At 36.8% G+C, this 27,986-nt stretch overlaps 5 protein-coding genes and 1 long non-coding RNA gene across 10 annotated transcripts in view; 2 read left to right on the plus strand and 4 right to left on the minus strand.

Annotated features, from left to right (window-relative positions):
- Positions 1 to 2,154, minus strand: part of LOC121896404 (golgin subfamily B member 1-like) — a 40,333-nt gene extending 38,179 nt beyond the window's left edge. For both annotated transcript variants that reach the window (XM_042410396.1, XM_042410319.1), the window contains exon 1: positions 2,015 to 2,154. The gene's annotated coding sequence lies outside the window, so the exon portion shown is untranslated. The remainder of the gene's footprint in view (positions 1 to 2,014) is intronic.
- Positions 755 to 8,523, plus strand: LOC121896637. 4 transcript variants are annotated; one of them, XR_006096094.1, is made up of 5 exons: positions 755 to 1,214; positions 5,605 to 5,817; positions 5,968 to 6,086; positions 6,314 to 6,408; positions 8,401 to 8,523. It is a non-coding gene; the product is annotated as an uncharacterized LOC121896637 (long non-coding RNA). The 4 variants fall into 4 exon arrangements; XR_006096086.1 differs by lacking the exon at positions 8,401 to 8,523 and adding an exon at positions 6,892 to 7,111 and having other exon boundaries at positions 6,295 to 6,408; XR_006096066.1 differs by lacking the exon at positions 8,401 to 8,523 and adding an exon at positions 6,892 to 7,111.
- Positions 5,928 to 8,349, minus strand: LOC121896524 (guanylyl cyclase-activating protein 2-like). The gene is made up of 4 exons (XM_042410483.1): positions 7,845 to 8,349; positions 7,479 to 7,628; positions 6,273 to 6,372; positions 5,928 to 6,049 (listed from the first exon to the last, which is right to left on the minus strand). Exons 1-4 carry the CDS (start codon positions 8,118 to 8,120, stop codon positions 5,928 to 5,930), a joined length of 648 nt encoding a protein of 215 aa, XP_042266417.1. The 5' UTR covers positions 8,121 to 8,349.
- Positions 8,524 to 13,359: 4,836 nt separating the features above from the next.
- On the minus strand, positions 13,360 to 16,652 carry LOC121900692 (guanylyl cyclase-activating protein 2-like). Its single transcript, XM_042417186.1, has 4 exons — positions 16,449 to 16,652; positions 16,219 to 16,368; positions 15,469 to 15,565; positions 13,360 to 13,481 (listed from the first exon to the last, which is right to left on the minus strand). The coding sequence occupies exons 1-4, from the start codon at positions 16,641 to 16,643 to the stop codon at positions 13,360 to 13,362; spliced, it is 564 nt and encodes a 187-aa protein (XP_042273120.1). The 5' UTR covers positions 16,644 to 16,652.
- A 3,694-nt stretch (positions 16,653 to 20,346) lies between these two features.
- On the minus strand, positions 20,347 to 20,923 carry LOC121899159 (retinal cone rhodopsin-sensitive cGMP 3',5'-cyclic phosphodiesterase subunit gamma-like). Its single transcript, XM_042414810.1, has 3 exons — positions 20,814 to 20,923; positions 20,674 to 20,711; positions 20,347 to 20,589 (listed from the first exon to the last, which is right to left on the minus strand). The coding sequence occupies exons 1-3, from the start codon at positions 20,918 to 20,920 to the stop codon at positions 20,513 to 20,515; spliced, it is 222 nt and encodes a 73-aa protein (XP_042270744.1). The 5' UTR covers positions 20,921 to 20,923; the 3' UTR covers positions 20,347 to 20,512.
- Positions 20,924 to 24,594: 3,671 nt separating this feature from the next.
- Positions 24,595 to 26,980, plus strand: LOC121899155 (retinal cone rhodopsin-sensitive cGMP 3',5'-cyclic phosphodiesterase subunit gamma-like). Its single transcript, XM_042414797.1, has 5 exons — positions 24,595 to 24,779; positions 25,044 to 25,087; positions 26,168 to 26,270; positions 26,613 to 26,650; positions 26,812 to 26,980. The coding sequence occupies exons 2-5, from the start codon at positions 25,051 to 25,053 to the stop codon at positions 26,886 to 26,888; spliced, it is 255 nt and encodes an 84-aa protein (XP_042270731.1). The 5' UTR covers positions 24,595 to 24,779; positions 25,044 to 25,050; the 3' UTR covers positions 26,889 to 26,980.
- The last annotated feature ends 1,006 nt before the right edge of the window (positions 26,981 to 27,986 follow it).

Consider the following 27,986-nt stretch of genomic DNA (forward strand, 5'->3'; position numbering starts at 1 on the left):
TCATATTTTACCAGTATTTGGCAGGTGGTTGGTGCTAATTTCCCACCCAGTTCATCAGACCTGCCTCTGTCTTCATTTCCTGCCACGTCATGGTGACAGCATGACTAGTCAGTTATTCCAACCAATAAAACCAACACAGACCTTTTAACAGCTCTGCTGCTCCTGTCAAGTTAAAATGCTTTAGAAACACTAATCCATTGATTTGCATTTACGTGATACTCCCATGACGCTCAACTCCAACATCCTGTTTCAGGTTAAACCGTATCAAACGTATTTAACGAGATTCTCTCTAAATGGTTACATTTCTGCTGCAAACTTATATGTCAAATAATGTTTAGAAGGTTTAGAGCGACGCACCCTGAAAATATAATGGTTAACCAGAAATAAACAACTGCACCTACTAGCATAATCTTATGTTTTGCATGAAATAATACAGGTGATGGTTGATCCTTCAAAGAGCATGACTGCTGAAAGAAAGAATAAATGAGCGAACAAGTCAGGCCTCATAGTGTTGCAGAGAACACAAGACGACGATCTCACTGAGTTGCTGCCTTAAAATATTTATGAGCATCCTAGAATAGCAGATAATAGTCTAACGCTGTCGGGCCAGTTAATCATTCCTTCATCATTAGACGAGCTTATAGGTAGTGTTTTGTTACTTTACTCTTTTATTTATTATTATCATTATTGGATTATTTTTATTGCCTGTATTAACTTTTATTATTTATCTTTTATGATCTTAACTACCCATCTTTTAACTTATTTTGGTGTGCATTAGTCTGCAAATCCATATTCACCATCCTGTACGTGTGTTAATCACTTGTAAAGCACTTTGAATTGCATTCGACTGTATGAGAGGTGCTATATAAATGAAGACTGATTGATTGATTCATTCATTCATTCATTAGGCAAACTGACAAAGCAGGCCAGTTGTAGGCCAAGTCAGACAGGTGATTGCTGGGATGAAGGCCAAACGGAAATATAATCATAAAGGCGTTTTCCTCTCAGCTGCTGGTTGCTGTATTTCATCATCAGAAAGGCAGAACCTTGTTTGAAACAGAAAGGTGTGTCACTTGATTTTTCGTTGTAAGCAACCTCCGCAGGAGATTAAACTGGCCACGACTTGAGGCCTGGTACAACATTGAACACACTGCCAGGGAGCTGGATCAGCCAAATTCATTCAGCTCGACCCACGTGACGCAGGAGAAAATCAGGTCAGACTGGTTCTCTCACGCATACCACAGCAGGCTACACTATATTGTCCTGAGTGTCTCTGTGGCTATCTGGTGTCTTTCGTCAGTTAGTGTGTTTACCAAGTTTTATGCAATTTATCTACACAATCACACTATGTATTTGCTTTTGCTGAGCAATGGGCAAAAATATGATGCAAACCGCAAAATATGACGCACAAACAGTCTCCTAGTTGTGACTTTGTTATCGTTTTATTATCAACGTCTGTACTCTGCAAAAATATTGAGATAGAGAGATTAAAAAGACAGAGAAACATGAGAACACACGGCAGACAGCAGGCGATCTGAAGCTGATCATTCAGCTGAAGATAATCGATGCTTTCAAGAAACCTAAAGCGCATGATGCACTGCTGACTAAGCTGGCAAAAACTCTAATTAAAACACAACATTGATAACAGTCTAACGTCATTAAAAGTTGTCCGCAGGTAGTTAGCTGAGGTGTTGACATTAGCTAAATTACTAGCTTGCATTTCCGAATGCTATAACTTATTAACCGTATTTCTAATGGATCATTTCAACCGCAAAGGCTTCACATTTCTACCCGGCAGAAGGCCTCAGGGGTTGGGGTGGGCGTCGGCAAGTCGAACAGCTATTTAATTAATCAAATACCATTTATAGCTAACGTTAATCCAGCTAGCTAACTTTATCTTGTCAGCTCTGTATGTAGCTACATGCTAATCTAGCTAGCATTGAACTACATCAGTTGATATATTTCCGCTGTCAAGCAGCTCGCAGCCGGTAAAATATCAATTTTGAGTGCTTACCGGATTCACAACTTCATGAAGAATCCACCTGAAACTTCGCTATGTCGACAAATCCTGTGAAATTACATTTTATTCCACTTGGTGACCAGACGGGACAGAGATAGGCTTTGGTCACGTTTGTCAACAGACAACTGGGAGGAACGTGCGCATGCGCGGTTCGGTCACTCATTGACAGCTCCGGGAGGAGACCGATCTATACATCTGTGTAATTATCTTTAACAACGCTAAATAATGTGCCTGAAGGTCATGGTTATGCCTGTACAAGTAGAGCTATGCAGAAGTGAAGTACACTTTTAGTTCATCATATGATTTTCCTCCAGAAGAGGCCTGTTGTCCCGTCAAATAGAAGAGAGGAAACAAACACCAAGATAATCACCTGCTACCACTTCCGTTTCATCTGGACAGCCTCTTCCGGACCACTCCAGTCGAATAATCAATTAGTTGCCAACTATTAAATAATCGCCAACTATTTTGACAAACAAATTTCAAACAACACACAGTGAACCTGGGGCCTTTGGGGCCCCTCAGGGCCTGTGGCCCCAGAGCAGTTGACCATTTGTCCAAGTGTATTGGGCAGCAGGGACTAAAATAAAGTTGATTTTTTTAGATTTTGTTACATATTGTTGCAACATTTTACTTATTAAAAACTCTTAAACGAACTTAGCAATATTTGCCCATTAAAAAATGTAAAAATATTAGGCTGGTTGACTGAATAAAGCTTGGGGGTGGCTGGTGGTGCACAGGCACATGTAGTCGCTGTCACCTCAACCCTCGAGTCACCTGCAACCTTTCACTGTATGGATTTAGCTTGTTTTACTAATCTTAGCCAGTAAGGCTCTTTGCCTGAATGACCTGCAGTGGAAAATAACTCCTCAACATATTATTCAGTCTTTTCAAAAATGACTGTATGTACAACTGCAAAACAAAGCAAGTTTGACAACAATACAAGCAAACATGATGTATCACCGATAAGTCTTTGCAAGTTGATTTTCACACCACATAGGAAGACACCAAAGCCAGTTGTTTCCTGTTTCCTACATTAAAAATGTAAAAGATGTAATGTTAAAGATGTAAAGATTTAAACATGCAAATATGTGTGTGTGTGTGTGTTAAGGGGGTGGGGGTGGGGTGGGGGGGTGGGGGGGGGGGGGTCAGGGGCATTAGTGTCTCTGTCAGGGGCATTGGTGTCTCTGTAAAGCCAAAGGTAGGTAAAGAGCCTTAAGTCTAAGAATAGTAAGTCGAGCTAAGTCCATAGTGTAGTAAAAGCTCCCAGTAGGTGAGAGTTGTGTTGACTCTGAATAACAAAGCATGTTTGAATATGAGGAGATGACAACTTGTTATGTGCTTCATGTAGTCTTGTATGTGATAAATGCAATAGTCAAGACGATGTAGGGAACACATAACATAACTCTACAGACTGCTTTATAAATAAAATTGGTCCCAGAATAATAAAATAGAATATGAAGTAAACACACACTGGTATGATCTTTTGTTTATTTTCAATTTAAGAATGATGTCGAGGATATTGCTTTATTTACAATATTTACAATATAACAACAGTTGACAAAAAGGGGAACAATAGAAAGAAAGAAAAACAAAAGCTACCAAATTACAACAACAGCTTATATATGTGATCAATTAATTTCTCTCACTTTCCATATTCACATGTACACACCTTCCTGTTATCATCCTCTCCTGCATCTGTGTACTTTATTACTGCAGTTAAAAAAAATAAAAAAGCTGCAGGAACAAAAATGTTTGCTGGGTTTCAAACCAGGCACACAGTGATAAAAAAGAGAACAACAGTAACACTGTGACTTTGTGATTTATACGGATGCGCTGACCTCTGTATCGACTCTACAGTGACCTGCTGAAATGTCACTATAGGCCAACCTAGTGGTGGCTCAAGTTTGGAAACATGTTGGATAAAAGTTTGAGAAACGTCTGTTTCATAATGTCTTAAAGCATATGAAACAACCCCCCCAAAAAACATTAATACATTTTTTAGATATTGAAATTTTGGCCAAATTGTACTTGTCAAATTATTGTAATCATTTAGTCCCAATTCCTTGATGATGAAACAAAACATCATAGTTAGATTTCTTATCTGTGTGGGCTAATTTATAAAACACTGATGTTCATACAGTATGTTGCAGTGTATATGAGTAAAAAAAGGCAAAAAAAAACCTAACATTGCTTTTTTCTAAAACCTGTTTTGGAGGAAGTTAGCCTGCCATTGTGTGATCTAGTCTCTTAAATGTTTGAACTTTAAAGAAACAGTTTGATATTTTGGGTGATACACTTTTTAAAATTCCTGCAGAGAGTTAGATTAGAAGGTCGATACCACTCTCATATCCGTCCATTAAATAAGAAGGTATAACCAGTTAGCTTAGCTTAGCATATCGACTGGGACAGGGGGAAAGCTAAAAACATCCATCATCCATTTGTATTTAAAGCTTTGCATGGTCAGACACCAGATTGTATCTCTGAACTCTTCATACTTCATTCCACCTCCAATGAAGCTAATATGAAACTTCAGTCGTCCAAATGAGTCAAATCAAGTAGATATCTTTCAACATTACAGTCTTTTTAGTGCCAAATTCCCTCTTTTTGTTACTATGCTTCCACCTGCAGCTCAACAGGGAAACACTGTCCAAGGAAACACAAAGAGGGAATTTGATGCTAAAAAGACTGTAAATGTGTCAGATATCCACTTGATATGACTAACTCAGACTGCTGAAGCTGAATATAAGCTTCACAGAGACTTTTAAATGACTGTGTGGACACACTGTGGATTTTGGCCTCCATCACTTCCATTGAAAGCACATTTGAAGGATCTTTTAATATCCAGTATGAACAGGAGGAATGATTACAGCGAGGAAAACCTCTTTCACTGTTCATGTGGACACCTGACTGTTGTTTTAAGACACACTTGATAAATTGTGAAAGTGTCCTTTAAGCCTCATCTCTTTTCTTTAGCCATGACTGGTCACACTCTGTTTTTATTTATTTTTATATAGCTTAATGAGTCTCTGTACAATGCAGTTGTGTTATGGGGATTTTATCCAAATGTATTTATTCCATTCTATACTTTAGTAATTTTCCTCTTGATCCTCAAAATTATGTCTTTTGTCTTGTGTTTTTATTTGACTTTATTTCTCGGTCTCTGTAAAGCACTTTGGTCAACGTTTGTTGTTTTTAAACGTGCTCTATAAATAAATGACTAGTGCATTTTTGAATTTTTGGACTGAGCCATGTTAACTAACTATCAGCAAGAAATCAAACAAGAATATTCCCCAAAATGTCAAACTGTTCCTGAGACAGTTTAAATGGCAAATGGCAAGACGAACAGGTGACAAAGACAAACAAATAGTTCCAACATGTTGGGAAAACTTATTAACCTGCAGAAAACCAATATAACACAACAGAAAATAAACATTTGGTGTGTGTTGTAATAGAGTGAGTCTTGTCAGTGATGAAATGTCAGATGATTGGTATAAACATGCATCCACTTAGAAAGTGTATCACTTGTGAACATGATGATCCACAGAGATACCAGATGGGAAAATGCTTGTCTTCATGTGGTTTAGGTGGGTCAGGTTGCAGTCAGAGATCTTCATGCAACAGTTGTGTCTGTGTCCTCACACTTGGTTGAAGATGAACTTCCCCGAAAAAGAGACCCCAGTAAGACGGATGATTTAACGGATGATTCAAGATGCATCTCAAGACAGTCCAGTTTTGGCATTTCCCACAGCTCAGATCAAAAAACATGATGCTTTGATCATCATAGAACCTCAAACCTGGTAAGAAAATGTCTCTGATGTTGGTGTGTGTAAACAAGATAAGGACCAATCGCTCAAGGCTATATCATCATCACTTAGTGTCCATATGTACAGTTTATCATATCATGAAGTCAGGTTTTCTTTTCCTGCTGTACAATGAACCAACCACAGGGCTCGATGTCCAGTTTGAGCTGATCCATCACCCAGGGGTCCTTTTCAGCCCCCTCGATAAATTCCTCCAAAGAAATCTGACCTAGAAGATTCAGAGGAGGAACAGAATGATGCACAAGGTGAAAAGTCAGTCGCACTATGAATTTTATAACATTTAAACTGCAGAAGCTGCATTTAAATGTGAATCGTAACAATTTATATTCATCAAATTACAATTTTAGCAGCACGAGAACATTGAGCAGCAGGATTCGTGTTGACGCTGTACTAATGTGGGCACGTAGTTCTACAATCAAGTCAGAACTTACTGTCTTTATTTTTATCCACCAGTTCAAATATTCTGTTGCAGATATCGTCAACATTCTCGGTGACACTCGGATCTTTATGCCTCTTTAACTTGGAGATGATCTGAATGGACGGAGAAAAAAAAGACAAAAAGTTGAGGTTAGTTCAAATGTTTGAGAGAACATATCACATGCTAACATTTGTGGTATCTTTGCAAAATACTGTATAAATGTTTTGACCCTTACTTCCCTCTGTAAATCCAGTTTTATGTATTTGTTTTGCATATTTATATATTAACACGTAAAGATTTTATTATCCCTTTGAAATTTTTAAGTTACATTTTTGACAACTGCACCAAAACAAATTTCCTGTATGCATGTATTTGGTGAATAAGTTTCTGTTTCTGATTCAGTATCTTCTGTCCAGAGGCAGAAAGTTAATATCTACAATGTAGTAATTATGTTTGTGTTGATATAGAAACTGTTAAAGGCCCCGAAAACCAGTTGTCTCAACCAGTTTCTTACTGTGATTGATGGAGATCCACATGAACGCAATTCACAATTTTCTGCCAAAATTACAGTTTTGATTATTTCACGAGAGATTTCTGTATTTTCTTTCTTTTTTACTGCGTTATGCTCACAGGTTTGAAGTGGGCAGGGCTCTGTTGGGAAAATGTGATGTCATGTTACTCCATGCACCAATCAGGATTTATATATTTTAATCAAACTCTGTTAACAGTTGTGAGTTATGTTATATTTTTTCTTCCTTCTTTTGTTTTTGTCTTCCTCCCTGTGTGCTGTGACACACTTTGGATCAACTGTGTGTAAAGTGCTATATAAATAAAGTTGATTTGATAGTTTAATGTCTCACTGAGAAATGTGGAGTGTTTATTAAAACACATTTTAACAACCTTATGATATACAGTAACAGCAACACAACAAAATCTGGGGACAGAAGCTGTAACATCATGGAGTCAGAAGCTGTTCAGATATCTGCAGCTGAACGGTGGAAAACTGCATTTCCTGCATTTTGTTCTGAGGGTTTTTGTTGCAACATATTGAGGTTTTTGGATTTTAACACTTCATAAGAAGTAGAGCAGAAAACATGAAGGTGGATCAAAGTGTCTCAACAAAACTTGTTGGAGCAGAACATTTTCTAAAAATGAGAGTCCAATCCAATCTTTCAAAAAATTGCAGAAGAAACTGATGTAATAATAACTGAAAACTTACTTTGACAAGGTGTCTCACTTCCTGTCTATCCAGACGGCCGTTTCCATCTCTGTCATAAACTTTAAAAGACCATCTCAGTTTGTCCTCGAGTTTTCCACGAAGAACGAGGTGCACAGCTGCCACATACTCCATGAAGTCTATGTGACCATCCTACGGAGAGGGACGGACAGATCAGTCAGTCATACTGTCTTCCAGCAGCCACTGACATGATGTCATATTGTGCCAAATACTGACGATAACACTTTACTTTAAGTATCTTTATGTAGCATTTATAAGCAGTTTAAAAACATTTAATAAATGGTTCATAACACACTTTAATGTAATTGTAAATCTAGGGAGTCACTGTCACAAGACACCGTTACTTACCTTATTTGTATCAAAGGATCGAAACACGTTGTCCATATATGCAGATTCTTCTTCTGTGGAGTTGCTGTTGATTCCAAAGATTTTCTTGAACTCATGTAAGTGCAGATTGCCACTTGGACATTCACTAGCAAACTTACGGTAGAGCTCCTGGATGTTTTGAAGAGTCACTTCCTTATCTGTGTCACTCTGTCCTTGACCCATAATGTTAAACACAAGGAGGCAAAAAATAATCCTGATAAAATAATGAAAAACCTGCACAGAAGTCGTCAAGCACATTCATCACTGTGCACTCGCCACGCGTCCATGGCCTGTGTCCCCCAGCAGACTAGCCTCTGTAGGCTATTTCAAGTTAACCTGCTGGACAAATCCAATTGACTTTTCAGTGATCTTCTCCAAATCCCTTTCAAGAGATGCTCTTTTTTTTCCTCGATATGTTTGGGTTTCTAAAAATCTGAAGTCCACTCCTCAGTGTTCTGAAGAAAAACACTGATTCACTCTCACTGCTTTGAACAAATGAATTTACATGAAAGTAACAGATCCGTTGGCTCTTTGACAGCAAAGAAAAGTGGATTTCCCCCAAGCAGACAAAAGGCCACCACCCAGCTCAAGGCCAGATTAAAAGACAGATGACGTCAAAATCCAGCCTGAGCGTGGTCTTGGAAAAACTGTTGATCCACTGAGGACGTCTGAGTTTATCCAACCTGACCTGCATAGAGAATAATATCATCGTTCTTTTATTAAAAAACACATGAAAGCTCCATTCTGCACCTGTTTGACCATAAAGTAGATGTGAATGATATTGCAATTGAAGGGTTTAGGTTATAGATCTGCATTTTCTGTGTTTCTCGACTTGTCATTGTCATGATCCTGTCACAGTCTGGCTCCATGTCCTTCAGTTATCATTTTCCATCAGTCCACCAGATGTCCTCAGACTTTTCTCCCTGTGGTGTGAAGACTGGACTGAGTGGCAGAACATTGCTATAGATGCCCTCTGTGTTAATTGATCTGTACATGAATAGATTGTAAGGGAATCTGTAGGTGGATGTTCTGTTATAATCCAACTTGCTAAAATGATTAGACATTATCAGTCTTTTGGATTTTTGTTGTTTATGTTGGTTTCATGTGTACATTGAAGAGTTTAAATGTCGTTGTGACATACAGAAAAGAGGATTGTCTGTGTTTTGTCCTCCTGTGCCCCTGTTCTGCCCGATACCTGACCCGTATCAGCCTCGTCAGCACCGCCCTGCTCCTTGTGTTTCTCCCAGCCAATCAGTTCCCTGTCTGTTCTCCTGTCTCCCCACCTGAACCTCATCTCCTTGTTACCTTGTTAGTTCAGTTAGTATTTAAATCCAGCTTTCAGTTAAGTCTTTGTCTGCTCAATTTGCCTGTTCCTGTGTTACAGTTTCTTTTGACTTTTTTTAATAAATAGTTCTGCTTTTGATCCTATCCGCCTGCCTTTGGGTCCAACTGCTGTGGTCTCTTTGTGACAATCATAATCGTATCAGAGGTCAAAGCCTTCATAACAAATAAAGACAGACTTCTACAAGTCACGCATTTGACATTTTTAGCCTTTAAAAGGTGGCACAGATCCTCTTTCCCTCATAAAGTGTAGACAAGTCAAATTTAAGTAGTGTAAATGTTATAAATTTGCTGAGCAAGCACACAAATTAAAATTATCCTTATTATTTTATCCTTTCATCTCACAATGGTGTGTAGAGTCAATCAAAATGAATCTCACTATGACCTTTTTTCATCTTTTTATTTGTTTGCACACTAGTATTGTGCATGTCCACAATATTTGTGTCAGCTCATACTTCCTCTTGCACTGTGGTCAGATAATATGTCAATCATAAATCATATCAAACGATCTAATCAGAAGAAGCTCAATCAGTCAAAAATATTCAGTCTTTTAAAGGGGATTTTTAATGTACTACTTGTCTCAGTTTCCTTGACCCACTCTAATCCTTCCTCCCCTTTCCTTCATCCATTTACCTCTCACTTAATCCCTCTCTCTCTGCCAGTCCCTGTTCACACTCATGTCCTCTCATCCCCTCAATACTACACCACAGGGGTAGGGATGTGCAGAGGCCCCAGTATTTGTATTTGTATTTGTATTTGTTGAGGCAGCAAAATTATTTGTATTTCTATTTGTATTCGAATAAAAGTGGAAAGAGGCTTAAAAATACTGTTTTTGTTTTTATTACGCTTTTAATTTTAGAAAATTAAAGATGAAAATTAAAGCGATGTCCAAATTAAGAAATGTGCGTAATGTAGCAGGTGGATTTGACTCCCCTCATTGAGACCTGCTGATAGACGTAACGGTGGAGCAGAGGAGAGACACTGAGATAGCGACTATAACTGACCTGCTCGCTGGTATTTGACATTTTTTTAGTTTTGTTCTTTTCTTCCCAAAAAGAAATAATTTTAAAACTATTTGTATGAAACAAATATTCATAAAAAAACCCCACTATTTGTGCTTTGCCGAATAACGTATTTTTATTCGGGCACACCCCTACACACGGGTCAGCAATTAGGTTCAATCATGGGCCAGATGTGTCATCATTGTTAAATGGGGGCGTCGCTGTTTCACAGGTGTGGTATTTTTCCAATATTTTGTTTTTTAGTTTCTATTAATTCATTTAGGAATATAACTGATAGATGAAACTGTTTATTTTAGGACTGTATCCAACAGATACAAATTTGGCAAAAATGACTCATATATGAAAATGACTCATCTTTGTTGCCCCATCCAGCGAGAGATGTAATTGTAGATTTGCTATTTACTGATAATTGAATTTTGATATATAACATAAAATATATATATAACATAAAAGTTTTGATAATGAAAAAGGCCACATTTGGCTCACAGTCCACTATTTGCCTGCTGTATGGTGTCTGTCCTGTTCAGAGCGATTCAGTGAAGCCGTCATCTCAACACACATTCTTTTAAATGTCTGTGGGACCTTTGGATGTCTTGGCACAGATGTCACCAATATTTGTTCAGTTAATTCAGTTTGCAGAATAAATTACATTATCTTTTCATGTAACACTTTCATTACCATTAGTGATGTGCACAATGTTGTCTCGTCTTTCTCACACACTTTACATCAATGACCTGAACTCCTGCAGACAAACTGATTGGCATCAAAGTAAACCACTGAGGATTATGTCGAAGGCCCCACAAATAGGATTTGAACATTCCTGACTTGAGCGACACCCAGTGGCACAGTCACAGAAGACACGCGCTGAAAGCAGTAAAGAAAATACGACATGAAATATGTATAAAAATATGCTTTAATAACAAAATAAATGCATATCTGAAACAGACAATAGTGGGACAGACACAGCATGGGTCTTCAATTTCAACTGAAATCTTTTCTGTTTTCTTCAGACTTATGCAAAAAAACATTATTTTGTATAATTTTCTGCCATATGGTACAAGATGCAGGACTCCAGACCCGGGTTCACATCCTGAGTCCTGTGTAGGGTTGGGTTTAGGCAACAAAAGCACTTTGTCGCCTAAATACTCAAAAATATGTTTTTCTTCTTGTTCCTTCAGTTGGATGTTTGAACTTCACTGTGCAGAATGATGTATGTGCAGAGTTTGCTTTTAGATTCATCTGCTGAAAGTGTAAAGTTTAGTGACATCACAACTAGTTTGGAAGAGGATCCTGGTCCAATATTCAATTTACACAAGTGTGATGTGGAAACTTGAAGCCTCCAGTGCACAAACACTGAGAATGAACAGTGAAGTAGGAGACACGTTGTGTCCAGCAGGAAAATATTTTAAATTAACAATATTTGCATATTCACAAAAGAAGGAGTAAATGTTATTTTAAGGATTGAATTAATATAATATATATAATATAATTGAATTTATATATACATATATATACATCTTAAAACATGTCTTGAGGGGATCTTTAAGGTTAGTGAAAGATTGTGGCTTAAATATTAATAAACCTGTTGTGCTTCAAGTCACTGCAGACTTTTTTTCTGTATTAAACCAAGATGATCTTTCTCTAATGTTAACCAAGTGCAGCCAGAGTCTAAACATGACCATAAGATGTTTAATATTGCTGTAGTTTCTACTGGCGGATATTGTGCTGCAAGATCAGACATTTGGCTGGAGAAAACAGTTTGTGTCATTAACATTTCACTCTGACAGTATGTTCAGTATCAACATTTTAGCAACTGGCCAAATATGTTAATTCATTTTCTCATAACGTTGAGAGAAAATGTAATTCAGCCAGTGTTACGTTTCTAGCAAAACGTATTTGTTGCAATTTAGTTGAACATTTGGCTTTATCAGATAATAGTTTGGTGACACCAGCTCACATAAAGCCACACTAATCAATATGGTTAAAATTATAATGTGTGATGTGAAAGCTCTATGTTTAGCTCATTGTTATGATTTTGTACGTCTTTAGTGTACAGCTCAGTCTCACTGCTCTTGTCAGTTGAGTTTGTAGCTGCAGGCAGCTGTTTCATGTCTGTGCACCACCTGCTCAGTACAGTTAGAGACTCGCTGCTGAAGAAAGTATACAGTATGTTTTTCTCAGGAGGTGGTGGAGACCAAAATTTAGCTGAAAAGGATTTTTTTTTTTTAAATATTGGACTTATATCCGTCAGGTGGAGACAAACATGACTCCAAGTTAATGTTGCTTTTTGTCTTCTGGACATGTAAATAAGAAGCTGTTTGCCACATTCACCATAACAACTTTGTAAAGTGATAATATGTCAATGTTTTGTTTTTAGCTTGTACAACTGTATATGAGCTGCCATGAAAATAATTCTGCTTTAATACTGGAGAGTCTAATGCTGTGGACCACCACAACTGTGTAAACAGAACTATAAACTGTGTCGATAAATTATCACAATATACAGTGATGATATGTTTACCAGACCTCTGCAGAGACGGTTAGCAATATATTTGTATATTGTCATAACTGTACTGACATGACTGTAAAAGAAGTATTTTAAAAAACATATATGTTTAAAACATACAACAATAAATAACTTAATTGCAATATGTATATGTATATGTAATATGTAATGATTAAATTACATAAATAAAGATTGATTTGATTTTTGTTGATAATGTAAGTTGACTATTTACTTTGGAGGTATTTATTTTCTTACATCATCCACTATGACCATCCTTCCTACACTAAAAATACATGCAATGATTATGAATGTGGTAAATACACAATAATTGGCTGCAGTGGATTTAACATCAAAGTTCATGTGACAGTATCGGGCGTCCTCAGATACAGACATCAGCTCGATGCTGAAACAAATCACCAGCATGCAGCGAAGACTCTGACCTTTGGACCGGCAGTCAAAATCACAGCAGAACTGAAGCTGTGAAAAAAGTTTCTGCACTCCAGCTTCAAATCTCAGGCAGCTCAAGGTGGAGACACAGACAAACCTTTCAAACTCAAGGAATGAAGACAGCACTTCTCTGTCAACCTCAAAACAAACCATGTGGGCGGTGAACCCACAAAGTGAGAGATCATGGAAATTTCCCAGAGTTCTGGATGACCCAGCTGGTGGCGTTGACATCAAGCTTGAGCAGGTTCATGACCCATTCATCCTTCTGAGCTCCCTCCATGAACTCGGACAAAGTTATCTGACCTGTGGGGCACAAAAACACAATCATGATGATGACTTTGCATGTAAAAAGGAGGCAAATCACGAGTAAAACAAGAGTAGAGTAAAATAATGTAGACCTGAACTTTAAGTGCATTCTGCATGTTAATCCACATTCATCACTGTATGTCTGTAGTCAAAGTGTCAAACTTTTTATCTAAAGCCACAAGTGTTAACAAGTGTTAAAAAAACAGTGATGCTCATTTTCATGGGCTCTTTAAGCACTTTTATTGTGCTGATGTGGTTTGTTTGGTCCACCACTTTCAATTTAGAGTCTGAACAACTACTGGATAGACTTTGATTATCATTAGGCCTGCAACTAACAATGATTTTCACTGTTGTTTAATCTGTTGATTATTTGCTTGATTAATTAATTAGTTGTCTGGGCCATAAAACATCAGAAAATAGTGAAAAATGTTGATCACTGTTTCCCAAAGCCCAGGATGACGTCCTCAAATGTCTTGTTTTGTCCACAACCCAAAGATATCCAGTTTATCACCATAGAGGACTAAAGGAACCAGAAAATATTCACATTTGAGAAGCTGGAATCAGAGAATTTGGACTTTTCTTCTTGAAAAATGACTCATAAATGACTCAACCAATACTTTGGTTTATGACCAAATATCTGCAAAACTAATAACATTTAAATCAGCCTCAGCTGTATATTAAGTGCTAATTTGAAAATGTTTGCATGCTGACACACTGAACTAAGATGGTGAACATGATAAACATTATACCTGCTAAACATTAGCATGTTAGCATTTAGCTCAAAGCACCGTCTCAGCACAGCAGTCCTACTGATATGTGACGTGTGTCCGAGGAAGTGAGATGATCTGGAGGATGATGAGGAGCGAGGCAGACAAGACGCTGCTAAAGATAATAATCCAGGACCTTATTCAAGTTTCTGGTGACCTTTATCTACTTTTTATAAACTTTCGTGAAAAAGGTAAAAAATCTGAAAGACAGACTATAAATTGTGCTCACACATAATTTACAACTACATTTCTACACCATGATTCAAATTGTATACTTTTAGCACTGATTTTTAGTCAAGTAAAGCTAATTTATTAAGGGTTAAGGTGACGACTGAGAAAGCTGGTTAAAATAAGTGGATGGTTTATGTTGTGATTAAATAGGTTTACACTAAAAATTAAAACTTCACTGTCACAATATTATTGCATTAGCTAAGAGATTTTAGGTAAATTGCTCAAATTGTTCATCAGATATTGAAAGTCAAACCAGCAGGTATATAAATGACTAATGATCAGAACATTGTTTCTACTTAAATGTAGATGTGTTTGACCAGATTTATCCTGCTCTTTACTCATATTTGTGTAACATAAATTAGAAATATTTTCTCATAGTTTGGTCTCCGTTGACGGATAGGTTCAAATTGTTTTATCTTTAGTAAAGTACTCACAGACCATATGTGCATTAAAAGAGTTGTTGGTGACTGTAATAATTACTCCTCTCTATACTGGCCGTGAAGTGATTCCTTCCAAACTCCTCAGTCCTGCTAAAATGCATTCTGAAGTTTAACCATCAGCCTGAGATTTACATATTAATCTTACAGTCTGTGTAGTTCAAAACACCATCTTTGGGATAGTAACACAGAGACGGACTTCTGATTGTGGCTTTGGAATATACCAACTGGGTTTGACTGATAAAGACGGTGGATTTTGTCCCCCGTCTCCTCCATAGGACTTGTATTGGGAAAGGACTCATTCAGCACCAGTATAGACAGGAGGAACTATTACAGTGACAATAACTATAGGTAGGTCTGTACTATGATAGACTAGGAATAAAGGGACATTATACTTTAAAAAAACAAACATTCGATGTAAGATAACATTGAAATTTTCATAATCAATTCAGATAAAACTGCATTTTATTGTAATTCTATATTGATACAATCACAACATGCCAAAGTGCATATTTTATATTTTCTAATGTACATCATGTTCTTACTCACCGTCATGATTCTGGTCAACCAACTCAAAGATTCTGTCACAGATTTCGGACGGCGTCATATCGACATCACTCGTCTGGAACTTGATTTTGTAAATAATCTGTGTGAGAAACATGAAATGTGTCAACGTCTGATAGAGTTGAACATGTCGTTGACTGTCGGGCACAAAAACAGCATATCATCATCAAGTGTTCACTCTATAGTTAAATAAAATGATTGAGATTCTGGAACAAATGAGCAGACGATACAAAAACAAATCCAACTACAGTATTTTTGTATTTCTTTAGAGGATCCCAAATATGTCCCATAAATTAACAATACTTAGATATAGTAATGATGTAATTCTATAGCTGCAGTAATTGAATGAGGAATAAAATATTTTGCCTTTGCATGAACCCATTACCTAATTCATGTCCAGTAAATCAGATCATGAGGAAAGTGGGCTAATTTTACGTCTCTAAATTTAGAGGCTTACTGTAAAGTACAGCAAAGATGTTCACTTCTAGAATAGCCCTCACAGAGTCCACTGACTCCTCATGTAAGATCCTATGACCCCTGCGGCCCTAAGCCTTGTCACTGGGGCAGAACTATAATCTGTCTTAAAAAGGATTTGTGTTATGAAACCTGTTCATTTTTAAACACATCACCCCAATATAGCCACTCTGTTCAAATTCACAAAACATATAAACTGCAAAAATCAATTCAAAGACAGTTTCATAACAAACAGTTGATGTCTGAACTGGTCTTTCTTACCCTTATGAGCCGTTTCACCTCATGTCTGTCCAACTTGCCGTTTCCGTCCTTGTCGTACATCTTGAAAGACCATTTGAGCCTATCTTCAAGATTTCCCCGTAAGATCAAGTGAAGTGCCGCTACGTACTCCAGGAAATCAAGTGTGTTATCCTTTAAACAAATAATGCAGAATTTAATACAACAGAACTAAAAATCTAAATCTATTATGATGTATTGGTGTGTTGTTTTACCCGATTTGTATCAAAGGAGCGGAATACTGTCTCAATGTAGAGGGACTCCTCTGCAGAGCTGCTCGGTACTCCGAAGATCCTCTTGAATTCGTGTAAGTGCAGGGCACCACTGGGACACTCCTTCATGAAAATGATGCACAGATCCTGAATCTGCGCTAAATCCATCTCCTCAGTGTGACTTTCTTCTTGTCCCATGGCTTCTGATTGCTGTATAAAAGAAAAAGAAAAAGTCCTGATGTGATAGTTTGTTTCAGGCTTCAGACAGTCTGCAGGTCACTACGGCATCTACTCGAACACTCTCTCATCAAACTAAAGAGCTTTGCACTACTTTCAGCCCAGCAGTCTGTCAGCAGGCGGAGGGATGAGTTAATCTGATTATGTCGTTAATCACTTGCTCTTTCACCAACAAGGTGTTGGTGACGAAAACCTGGCAATGCTGTTTTTACCAAGAGTCAAAAACAATGACATCTGTAATATCTCTTCAATTGCAGACTTGGCAGAGTCAATTAAACCTGCTGGCTTTGATGTAGATGTGATGTATTTACAGTCTCCATTACTTAAATTTATAATTTACACTGCTATTGAGACCCAAAACCTACAAGAGACAGTAGAAGTTTATCAGATGACTCAAAAATAATTGTAATATGTTTATATTTCTAACTTTAAGAACACATTTAATGATCTATGTTTTCTCTCTTTTCCCAAAGTAACTTTTCCCATTTTCCTGATGCTTATATGATAATGAGATGGGCGTGTCCATTATATCCAGAGCAGTGATTGGTCCAGGGTGTGTGTGTGTGTGTGTGTGTGTGTGTGTGTGGCACTTTATTTGATCATACGACTGGTGATAAAGGAAATATGAAGTTTTTCTCTTTTCTAACAGCTTATTGGAGGTTAAAAGAAAAAGTACAAAGTAATATATTTCTTTTTACTCTCTGTTTTAATTATTTAACCAACAGTATTATTTTTTGATGTATTCGGTTTTTGGCAGGTTTGGGCTTCCATACACTGCAAGTTCCTCAGCAGGCACCTTGATGTGAATGAGGTCATTAATAAAGAAAACAAATGCAATAAATAGTTGATATTTCTGTCAACATTTGACAGATAAACAGTAAGCTATGTGAAAGCATGCATGTTAACAGAATTAGCTACTGAACAAACTTTTGTTCTACTCCATTGTTGATGTTCCTGATATTTTCCATGAACTCTATCATAGGTGGCACCAGAGTGTGTGTTATATACTGGTGAGGATATCATTTCAAGTATCATATGCAAACTTTTCTTAAGTTAAAAATGAACAATATTTTTTGATCACAGAGGAAGTTTCTATGGTAACCGGAGGTGCTGTTGCACTGGATCAGCTGGAGAAAATGAGAATTAAGCAAATAATACAGGAGTTTATGTCATATTTGGTCATTTCTTGGTGGGCCAATGGTGGGGCCACTTTAGAGCCGGTTTTGCAATCTACGAAATTAATTCTCTCAGATTATGGACACAAATTTGTTGATTGTGTCTGTCTTTGAATATTTAACTCAATGCCAGCTGCCTGAGAGGTGTGACATACAGCATCAACATGCTGATTAAACAGCATAAACCTCACACAGGTGTTTGTTATGATGGGGCAGGGAAAAAAAGAATCTCTAAAAAGTGCAGTTTTTGCTGCACAGCATCATGACACAGATGCCAAATATCGTGAGAGATCATGCTGTTGGCATCCGTCTCTATCTCCTCACTACAATTTTCACATGAGCTGGTGGTTTGGTTTAGGTTAGTCAGGTTTTGTCCAACGCTAGGAGTTGGTTTAAATCTACATCTGGAAAATTATTCAACACTTTTGTCACATTTGCCAGGTGAAATGGTTACACAGTACCTACAGAGCTGCAGGCTCCCACAACAGTTTGGGAGAATCTCAAACATCCAGGACACAGAGTTGTGGTAACACTTCTTCCTGTGCATAGAAACTGTACCGATACTCGCATGACTTGGCAGTAATTCAGCTTTTAATCAGGCTGAGGTTGATTCAAAGCTGCTTGCTGATTGGCTTGGCTCAGATTATAGCAACACAAATGCAGGCCAAGTGCAGAGCATGGCTGGATTAATTTGTTGGCTACAGTGCAGAAATTTGTAGTAAAAGACAGGATGACAAGAAGACGTAACAATGAAGGACCTGCATTAGTTGATATTGTTCTCTTTAATGCGTAAATTCCCTGACAAAAATACAATTAATCCAGTTACCATAAACTTAGTGACACCCTGAGACCTGCCCTTATACTCAAATATTAATAGCGCAATATATAATATACTTAATTACAAGTGAAAGTCATCCATTCAAAATCTTGCTTAAGTAAAAGTACTATCAGGAAAATGTATTTAAAGTATCAAAAGTAAAAAATTATTATGTAACACAATGTCCTCTCTCAGATTGTTTATTATGGGATAATTATTACTGATGCATTAATAGTTAAGAATAATTTTGATATTGATACTCATTTTAATTACTTTACATAGCTGTCAAATAAATATAACAGCGTAAAAAGTACAATTTTTCCCTTAAAATGTAGTAAATTAGTAGCATCATATTTTTACCAATAATGGTTGATAAAAATAAGTCATAACCTGTATTGTACTGTATTACTGTATTGATTAAAACTTTTTAGCTGACTAAACAGACATTGCAAATTTCATTATTTTCTTGAATAAACTTCTTTTTACATTCATTTTTGACTTAATTCCTTAAGAAAATAAATAACTGAAAATTATCTATAATACCTTCCAATGATGTTACAACATGATGATGTGATGCAACATAATTATGGCCTGAGGTTGGTGTGTATTCCTCCAGATTGTTCTTTTAAACATCATTACTATTGTATAACCTACTGTGGCATCTTTCCTTTAATGTAAACCCACTGAAGTGCTGAATGAACAGATAAGCTGTGGTGAGAATGTGTTTTTGAGTCTTATTTCTTCATCATGTGTAACAAGTTTTCATGCAAATGCTACCAAAACAATCTAAAGATGATGACATTTAACTTCCTATACACGATGTGACACACATACTGTGGATTTTCTTGAATAATCAATGAATGGAATTTATATTTCAATAATCACAACCAAATGAGTCCAACAGATACTGGATATTAAGAGAATTAAAAAGCAAACTGGCAAACTTAAACACATAAGAAAATAATGATAGACATCCTTTAAATGTGTAGAAGATATTTACTGAGTGGAACATTTTAGATTTTGAAAATAAACTCATTGGACAAGAAATATATGTAATGGAAACACAGTTTCTAAATGATCTCATACATATCTTTGGCATTTCCTTGTTACTCATTGTCAAACACATACCAATATAATAATCTGTAAAAAGCTATAATATCCACTCTATACCAATAATCAAATATCAAAAATATCATTTCAGCTGATATATTGGTCAGGCTGTAGTTAAAAGTCAACAGATAAATATCTTGTAACTTGTTGGCAACTGGAGGAAAACCATGAAAACAAATGGACTGAGGAAAATAACTTTTATACAAATGATAATATATACTTTATGCATACACTGACATTTATTGTACTTATACAACAGTGCAGTCACATGTGAACTAAAGAAAATAAAACATATGTTTCATTTCTGTTGGAGAATGAGTGTAGGTAGAGCTTTTTGAAATTTAATTTATGGATAAAAGCTGAATGACATTCAGTAGTCTAATCTATGTTTATTATATTTATTTTATATATATATATATATATATATATATATATATATATTTAGAGAGCACCTAGAAAAATATAGAAAATACTTTATGATTAAAAATAAATTTCAGATATATTCTAAAACACAAAGGTAGATTTTTTTGATTATGGCAGGGCTGATTGCAAGAAAAAGCCTCCGTATGACCCTGAGCCTGCAGAGATCTGTCCCACAGTGACTGTTGCACCGACACTCGATGAAATCACTCGTTCACGTTCATATTCAGCACTTGACGAAGCGTAGAAACACTGTGAAATCACATCTGTCCAGGACCAGGGTGGGAGGAGACCCTCCTCTGACACGTCTAGACGATGCCAAACTGAGCCAGGTCGCTCAGCTCCATGTCACCAAACGCCTCCCAGGGGCAGACCACCGCAGAGTCTGCAGAGAGAGACCACAACGTGAGTCCAGACTCAACATCTAAACGTTCAGCAGCTGCAGGTTAAATATGAAATTCATCCTCACCTCCGAGACCCTCCATCCCTGGAACGTCGTTGTCAAACCTTTTTGAAAGAACATTAGAAGCAAAAGTGAGATATTCTGCCAGTATGAGAGTTGTCGGATGAATATCGTGATGTATAAGTAAAGAAGATGATCCTGCTCACCCCTTCTGTCCAGCTTTGGGAGCCTTGCTCTTGAACTGCCTGGTCTCCTTCTGCTTGAACTTGGGAGGAGCGGCCTTTCCTCCTTCACCTGCTGCTGCTGCGTTCATCTTGGAGACTTTTGATCACAAAGAAAAATACATATTTATTCCACTCATCTTCTTCAGCCTGGATGATCTATTTTAAACTAGAGATGAAATGGACATGTGCTGCTGCTCCCCCACAAAATCCTCTTATTTTTTCAAACTTCTTTGTTTATGTAATTTCTATTTATAACTTGTCCTCTCATCAACAGCTTCTTATCTGTGTACTTTTAATAAACATATTTTACAAAGCTAATCCTATTTGTGTCAGTCCTAAAGCCAGAGGTCGGCAAGTTGGTGAGTCAGGGATCAGTGTGCATCACCTGAGGATCAACTTCTGCCACCAAACAAGATCTCATTGATCCATCTCATGGTCTGGGACAAGGCTGGATTACAGAGAGGATTATAATCTATTTTTCAAAGATAATATTCAACAAATTTAGCAGCTGAATATCCCTAAACCAGCAGTCAATCCCTAAGTCACCCCACGGGGATCAGCAGCATAACTGGCAAATATTCAAAGAAGCTTCTTGTGGCATGTCTCCACCTTCTCACAGAAGATACAGAGGACATCTTAAATAGATTATTCAATTAATAAAATGTCAAAGATAATAACACATATCAGTCATTATTGTTACCAGAATATAAAAAGGATCTTGAAATGGTAAATTAAGTTTGAAAAAAGCCTACAAAGAACAATTTTGTTTGCACGAAAAAGGGAAAAACAAAGTAATCAGGAGAAAAATGTGGTAATTTTACTTGCTGAATACATTCATTAACTATTATATTTGTTGTTGGCTGATTTAGTTTAACTTTATTTAATCAGGAAGTATCATTAAGATCAAAATATCTTTTAAAAGAGAGACCAAAACACACATACTGTATATACATACACATACAAACAACATGCCAACAGTTCAGTCAATTAAGGAATAATTTAGTCTTTCAGTCATATCTGTGCTCATTTTCAACTTTAAACTTCAGATTTAATATTCTCATATTAAGTAAAGGTCATATTGAGTTGGAGAGATGCTAAAGTTAAAGAAACGCAGCGGTAGAATAGCTTTGGTCTCGTGTTTTGTCACGTAAAATGGGAAATTTTTTGAAAAGCAGTATGAATGAAACAAGATCAGACAGTTGCAGATTAACAAGTGAACGATGTATTTCAGTGTCTGATGTATCATGATTTATAATATATAGACTGAGGTGGTTATCGAGAAAACTGAGTAAAACAAACTTTAAAGTTCTAATAAGACTTTAAACTCATCTATTATATATTACAAACCATTATTTAGCTGTTGTCATACATCAGAGGTTTAAACTTTGCAGAAAGATGTAGAAACTCCACATATGTTTTGTTATTTTTAATACCAAGCTACTGTACATACCATTAAAAGTATAAAAGAGAGACCTGTCATATGCAAGTGCAGCTAATCAGGAAAAAAATCTTTATTTTTATGCTTTCTTATCTGTTTTCTAACTTGGCTTGTTGGAAAACGATTCTCCAGACTAACTACGTGCACTTTGAGCTCACTACTTTTCTCAGAAAAAATGCACTTACTTGGTTTGCTGGAGGACTGGACGTCAAAGAAATGTCTCTTTGCAGAGAAGAAGCAAAGAATCAGCTGCAAGACAAAGATGGAGTCTTCTTTCTTCTTGCAGTGTCTCTATTCTGTGTCATCGCTGCATCCTCACCCTGCTTTTATAGCCTTGGTTTAACCACCTCCCACTTATAGCTCGTCGATAACCTGGTGGTCAAACAACAATGAGGGCTGAGGGGTATTTTGAGTGTTGGCTTATGAGTAAGCTTGATCAGTTTAGGATAATCACAAAGCTGTCAGAGGGTCAGACGACATGTGAAAATGATCTTATTTTAGTTTGAGGTATTGAAATTCAAGCGTCTAGCATTCTGTTTTTTCTTGCAGCATTTTCCATTAAAATCTAAAAACTACAGTCTCCAAAAGGCAACTGACTGAGGGGAAAAAAGTAAATTGACAATAGTTTGTTGTTTTGGGAGTTTTATATACTTGTAACTGATGATCAAATGACAAAATAAAAGATATGATCACTATTCGCTGTAGTTTAGGGCTCATACATGGAGAATAGCACAATGTGAAAATAAGGGAGTAAAAGTTATAATCTCTCACACTCATGAGACCTTTGCATAACAAGGAACATGCAAACTGTGTGAATCTGCTTTACAGGATCCTGTGAACAGCATCAGAGACTGAATGATTGACTGAATGCGTCATTGTTTCAGCCTTTAAGTTAGGAGATCATATAATATAAAAACATCACTTTTCCCAAAATGACTCACTCTATGATACACCAAATCCATAAGTAGTTTTGGGGAAACAAGTAGTGAACACAACAATGACATATCATCAGCTTTTAAGTTGATATGTTGAACTTGTTAGCAAACAGTTGCTTATTTCCACATCCAGCAGTCACGGAGCAACATTATCAGTCATTTGGAGTTGTGTTTCTGTCCACCTGGTGAATGTAAGTCCAATATTCATTCTCTTTTAGCTCTGTTTTTGCTCTCTACCAACTCCTGAGGGAAATATCTGGCTCTTTACAGCTAAAAATAAATGCTCCACTATGTTCACCAGCTAGTCTACAGCTAACTGTGTCTGTTCGCCGTTTGGTGCTGAGCACGTAGTGTACAGCAGCTTTTTACTGGTTTTCTCTGAAAACAACTGCAGAGTCACTGATAATTCTCTGTAGATTCATCACTATGAGCGAAGCTCTCACGTTAAAAAGGGTTAATTCAGTGCTAAGTCAGCAATGATACTCACTATCTCTTGGGGAGTATTTCTTTGTCTGTTTCCATTCCCACATTTGCAGCTGTTTAATATTTGTTTTGCCTCATTTAATTTCTGATCAAGCCTGTAATTGATCTGATAGGGCTGAATTTATGATTTTGACTGTGTCCACATGTGTTCCCAATTTTGCAAGATAAACTGTACTATACTATACTATGTAGCCGAGGTCTTCCTGGAGCCACCCAGTTTCTAGTAATTGTAAGACAAACCAAATTATATGAATTCTAATAAGATCCAGCTGTATCACTGGTGTCAAAAATGTGTTTCTTGAGGTGGACAGGATGAGTGAACTGAGAAGTGCAAGAAAATGACAGATACTGCTCTCTTCGACTGAGACTGAGACTCTGTCTCAGGTTTATTAATCCTCAGGTGTATTCGGACCTGGTCTGAAATAGAAGAACTTATGCATTATGTCATGTTTGTGTAGATTTTCCATCGGTCCAAAGAACTTTATCACGTTATTTATTCTATAATATGTTTTGTAGTGTTTTCTTCACGTCTGATTAGAATTCCTGTATCCAATGGGGCTCTAACAACAGTACCTCACAGTGCAGCATAAAAAGTAGGTCAGTGGTCAAAAACTAAGAGATGACTATCATACATTACATGGACAAAAAAAAAGTTCAGTTTTAACAGTTATTGTTGTTCCAAACAGATTTTTGATTGTGCTGTCTGACATAAGTCTTCTACATACAATTCCCTATAAAGTTTATAATGAAGAGTGAATAAGTGAAATCAGGGATATTGTCACGTTCTATTTGCATTTCTATTTCTATTTTTTACAGACTACACTCATACATGAACATCTCTGCATACCTCTAAACATACTTACATAATGTATGAACATTACACAATGTGAAAACTGTGACATCAAACACGTCTGCACACCTGAGCAGGCTTATCCATAAGGCTGTCTGAAAATACCCCCACCCCTAGGACAGGCATTATGAATGACTGGATTACATACAAGACTAAGACGCATATAAATGGTGGGAATGAAGAGAGAGAACTCTTTAAACAGTTCACTCCTCTCTGGACGAGACAACAAACTGACGCTTATGGTAAGAGACTTTATTTTTCATCCATGTTGACATGTTTTCTGTGGTAGTGACGTGTAGTTTGAGACATATTGAGTAGATTTTTATGAAGAAAGTTAACACTGTAAATAATAAAACTGGTAATGTAGCTGGTTTCCACCTTGCTAACAAAACCAGCCAACAATCTATTGCTATTTATGAATTGAAATCACACATGGTGCTAAAAGATCACATTGTCAGCATAAGTAGAGAGTGCTGTATGTATTTATGAATCTATTTGTCTTGCAGTTTGTGAATGGCCGGCAGGCACGTGCAGTGGGCCTCACCTTTGGGTAAGCAGCAGAACGAAAGTCAAAAATAGAGACAAAGTAGAATCATGGGTAAAACAAGTCAATATGCAGTGTTATACCCACCCAAACCGAACCCATTTAAATCTGACAAAGTCTTGCTTGCATTTCTACAAAAAAATGACAAATTAAACACGTTGGCGAATCATTTGTGCACAACTTTGTGTCTCCAATCAAATACTGAGTTGGAATTTGAACACTGCCTATTCAGTCTGTCCTGCTGCATGTGCCATGGCGGGAGAAACAAGGATAAAGAAACAAGAACACGCCTAAAAACTCAACTATCCATCAGAGAAAGAGCACCAGGAGCAACAGTCTGTAACAATTTATGAGAGTAATCTGAAACACACAGAAATCATAGTGACGCAGTATTTTCTGAAAGTTTGGTTCCTCCACACACTCTTTTCACCTGCCTCGAGTGTGTGCTCCTGTGAAGTTTAATGTTGGACAGGGTTTTGCACCAAAAAAAAAGGTTTCGGTTATGTTTTGGAAACTGTAGGAAAATAGGTGTTGTAGCTCTAAGCTTTTCACACCATCTCAATACTCTGATGTCATGACTCTTTCTCCTTGTGTCTGCTGCCTTTTAGTGCTGTGCTTTGGGGCAGTGGTCTGGCTTACAGTAATCTCTTTATCTTAAGGCTTCAATGTGCTTCAGACAAAGTGCTCATCGGATCTTCTAACAAATCCCATTTGTCTGCTCCATTATACAATTGTTTGAATTTTCTGAAATAGCCAAGCTGAACTTCTTTCTCAAACTCTCGTTTTTCATTCTTCATAAAACTACTTGTCACTTTTCATTTGGACAACTCAGTGCAGCACCACCAGTTCTTTTGAGGAGATATTTGAGTTAATAAAAGTTATCTCCATGAGTTCTTGAAGAGAGAATTAATTCAAAGTAAACACTCTGAGACTAGTTTGGCATCTTGTTGCATGATCTAGTTTGTTTGAAGCATACTGAGGCGTTTAATGTTCACTGTAACTTCACTGTTAGGACTGCTACATTTATCTGACCCAGATGACATGACAGATAAAGTTCCCCAATCCTTTTTGTTTCTCACTCAATAGAAATGAACGCAGCAGCAGAAGGCACTAAGGCTGCTCCTCCCAAGTTCAAACAGAAGGACAGCAGACAGTTCAAGAGCAAAGCTCCTAAACCTGGACAGAAAGGGTGAGACACACTCATGAGAGGTGCATCTCCATCCACCTCATTTTATTCACATTTTCAATGTGCACATGAAAAACTTGAGTGGAAATGCTGAAAATTATTTTTTTTTATATAGGTTTTAAACTTGGCTGAGTCAGAAAAGCAAAATGTGACAAAGTGCATGAATGTAACCAGACTTAGTGAATAAATGATGATGTACACGAAGCATGTGACTTAAACATCACTCAAACTTCCACTGAAGAGCTGAAAACATCAGATCTGTGTGGAGTGATGAGGAGACTGTTTGAAACACCACAAATGTTGTACTGTGACAATTAATGAATCTAATTTTTGCTTATTTCACAGGTTCGATAATGATGTTCCAGGCATGGAGGGTCTTGGAGGTATAATTGTTCATTGTGATCATAGATTAAACACTTATAGCTCAAGAGCTACGTAAAAACAATAAGATACTGGTTAAATGTATTGGAATAACTTCTATCTTTTTTATTTTTTTCTGTGACTAATCTCATTAAGTTAATCTTTTTGTCGTCCTCTCCTGCAGACTCTGCGGTGGTCTGCCCCTGGGAGGCGTTTGGTGACATGGAGCTCAGTGACCTGGCTCAGTTCGGCATCGTCTAGACCTGTTAGATCATCTACCTGCAGAAACGCAATGTTAAACATATTCTCCTGTAAACATTGTCCCGACATAGAAGTTAATTCCTGTGTTTTAAGATGAGAGTTTATCTTTGAGTAGACATACATTTTTGTACTGTATATGTATGTGTATATATGTAAGATGTATAAGATGCTTACAGTGGAGAAAGGTGATCAATGGAGTGAAAAGGATTGTCATGGTGTTTTATCCTTAGAAGAATCTAGGATATAAATAATTAATGGAAGTGTGAATATTTGGGACATTGTAGTTGTAAAAGTTTTGACGTTTGAAGGTATTCATTTAAATATTTATTTTCCTACAATAAAATCTATTTTTTGAATTTTACACACTTTTTGAATGCACCAAATCATTTTCTCCAAATAGAGTACTAATAAATATATTATTTATGACAAAATATGCAGCAGATTCTTGTTTGTTTGTTTTTTTGGGTTTTTTTTTTTCAAGAATCACCTACATTACAGCCAATATCCAGGAAAGACACAATGAGCTGGAAACAAATAGTATGTATTGTACATCATCAAAGCAATACAGTCAGATATAGAATATTCACAAGGCAGGCAACATTTTCTAATGTGTAATAAATTGTGTGCACGCCAACAATAAACATGTTCAAAGAATCTCATCTGTAACAGGGCGGGTTTAAGACACTGAGACAATAAACAAGATACAACTAGTGAGTTTTAGAGGTGTTGGTAGGTGTATTTTTTTTACTTTGGAGAAAACCAGGCTAGCCGTTTCCATCTCCTTCCATACTTTATGTTAAGCTAAGCAGCGCACAGACATGAGAGATATCGAAACAGTCAAAAGTGAATTTTATTGTCATTAAAGAGCATACAATGAGGAGTGCACAGCAGGATGAAATTGCGTTTCTCCTAGCTCATTGTGTAAAACAACTGATGTAAATAAGATGAACTAGGGCAGTAAAAATACTGTATGTCTATAGAAATGCACCTTCTCATCTTAATCTTGCCAGGAAAGCAAATAAGTAGTAGAGTAGTTTCCAAATGTCACACAGTTCCTTTAATAAATGTTAAAACTAATGTGTAACTAATATAACAACT

The sequence above is a fragment of the Thunnus maccoyii genome, chromosome 1 (genome assembly GCF_910596095.1).
Source record: "Thunnus maccoyii chromosome 1, fThuMac1.1, whole genome shotgun sequence".
NCBI classification, from domain to species: domain Eukaryota; kingdom Metazoa; phylum Chordata; class Actinopteri; order Scombriformes; family Scombridae; genus Thunnus; species Thunnus maccoyii.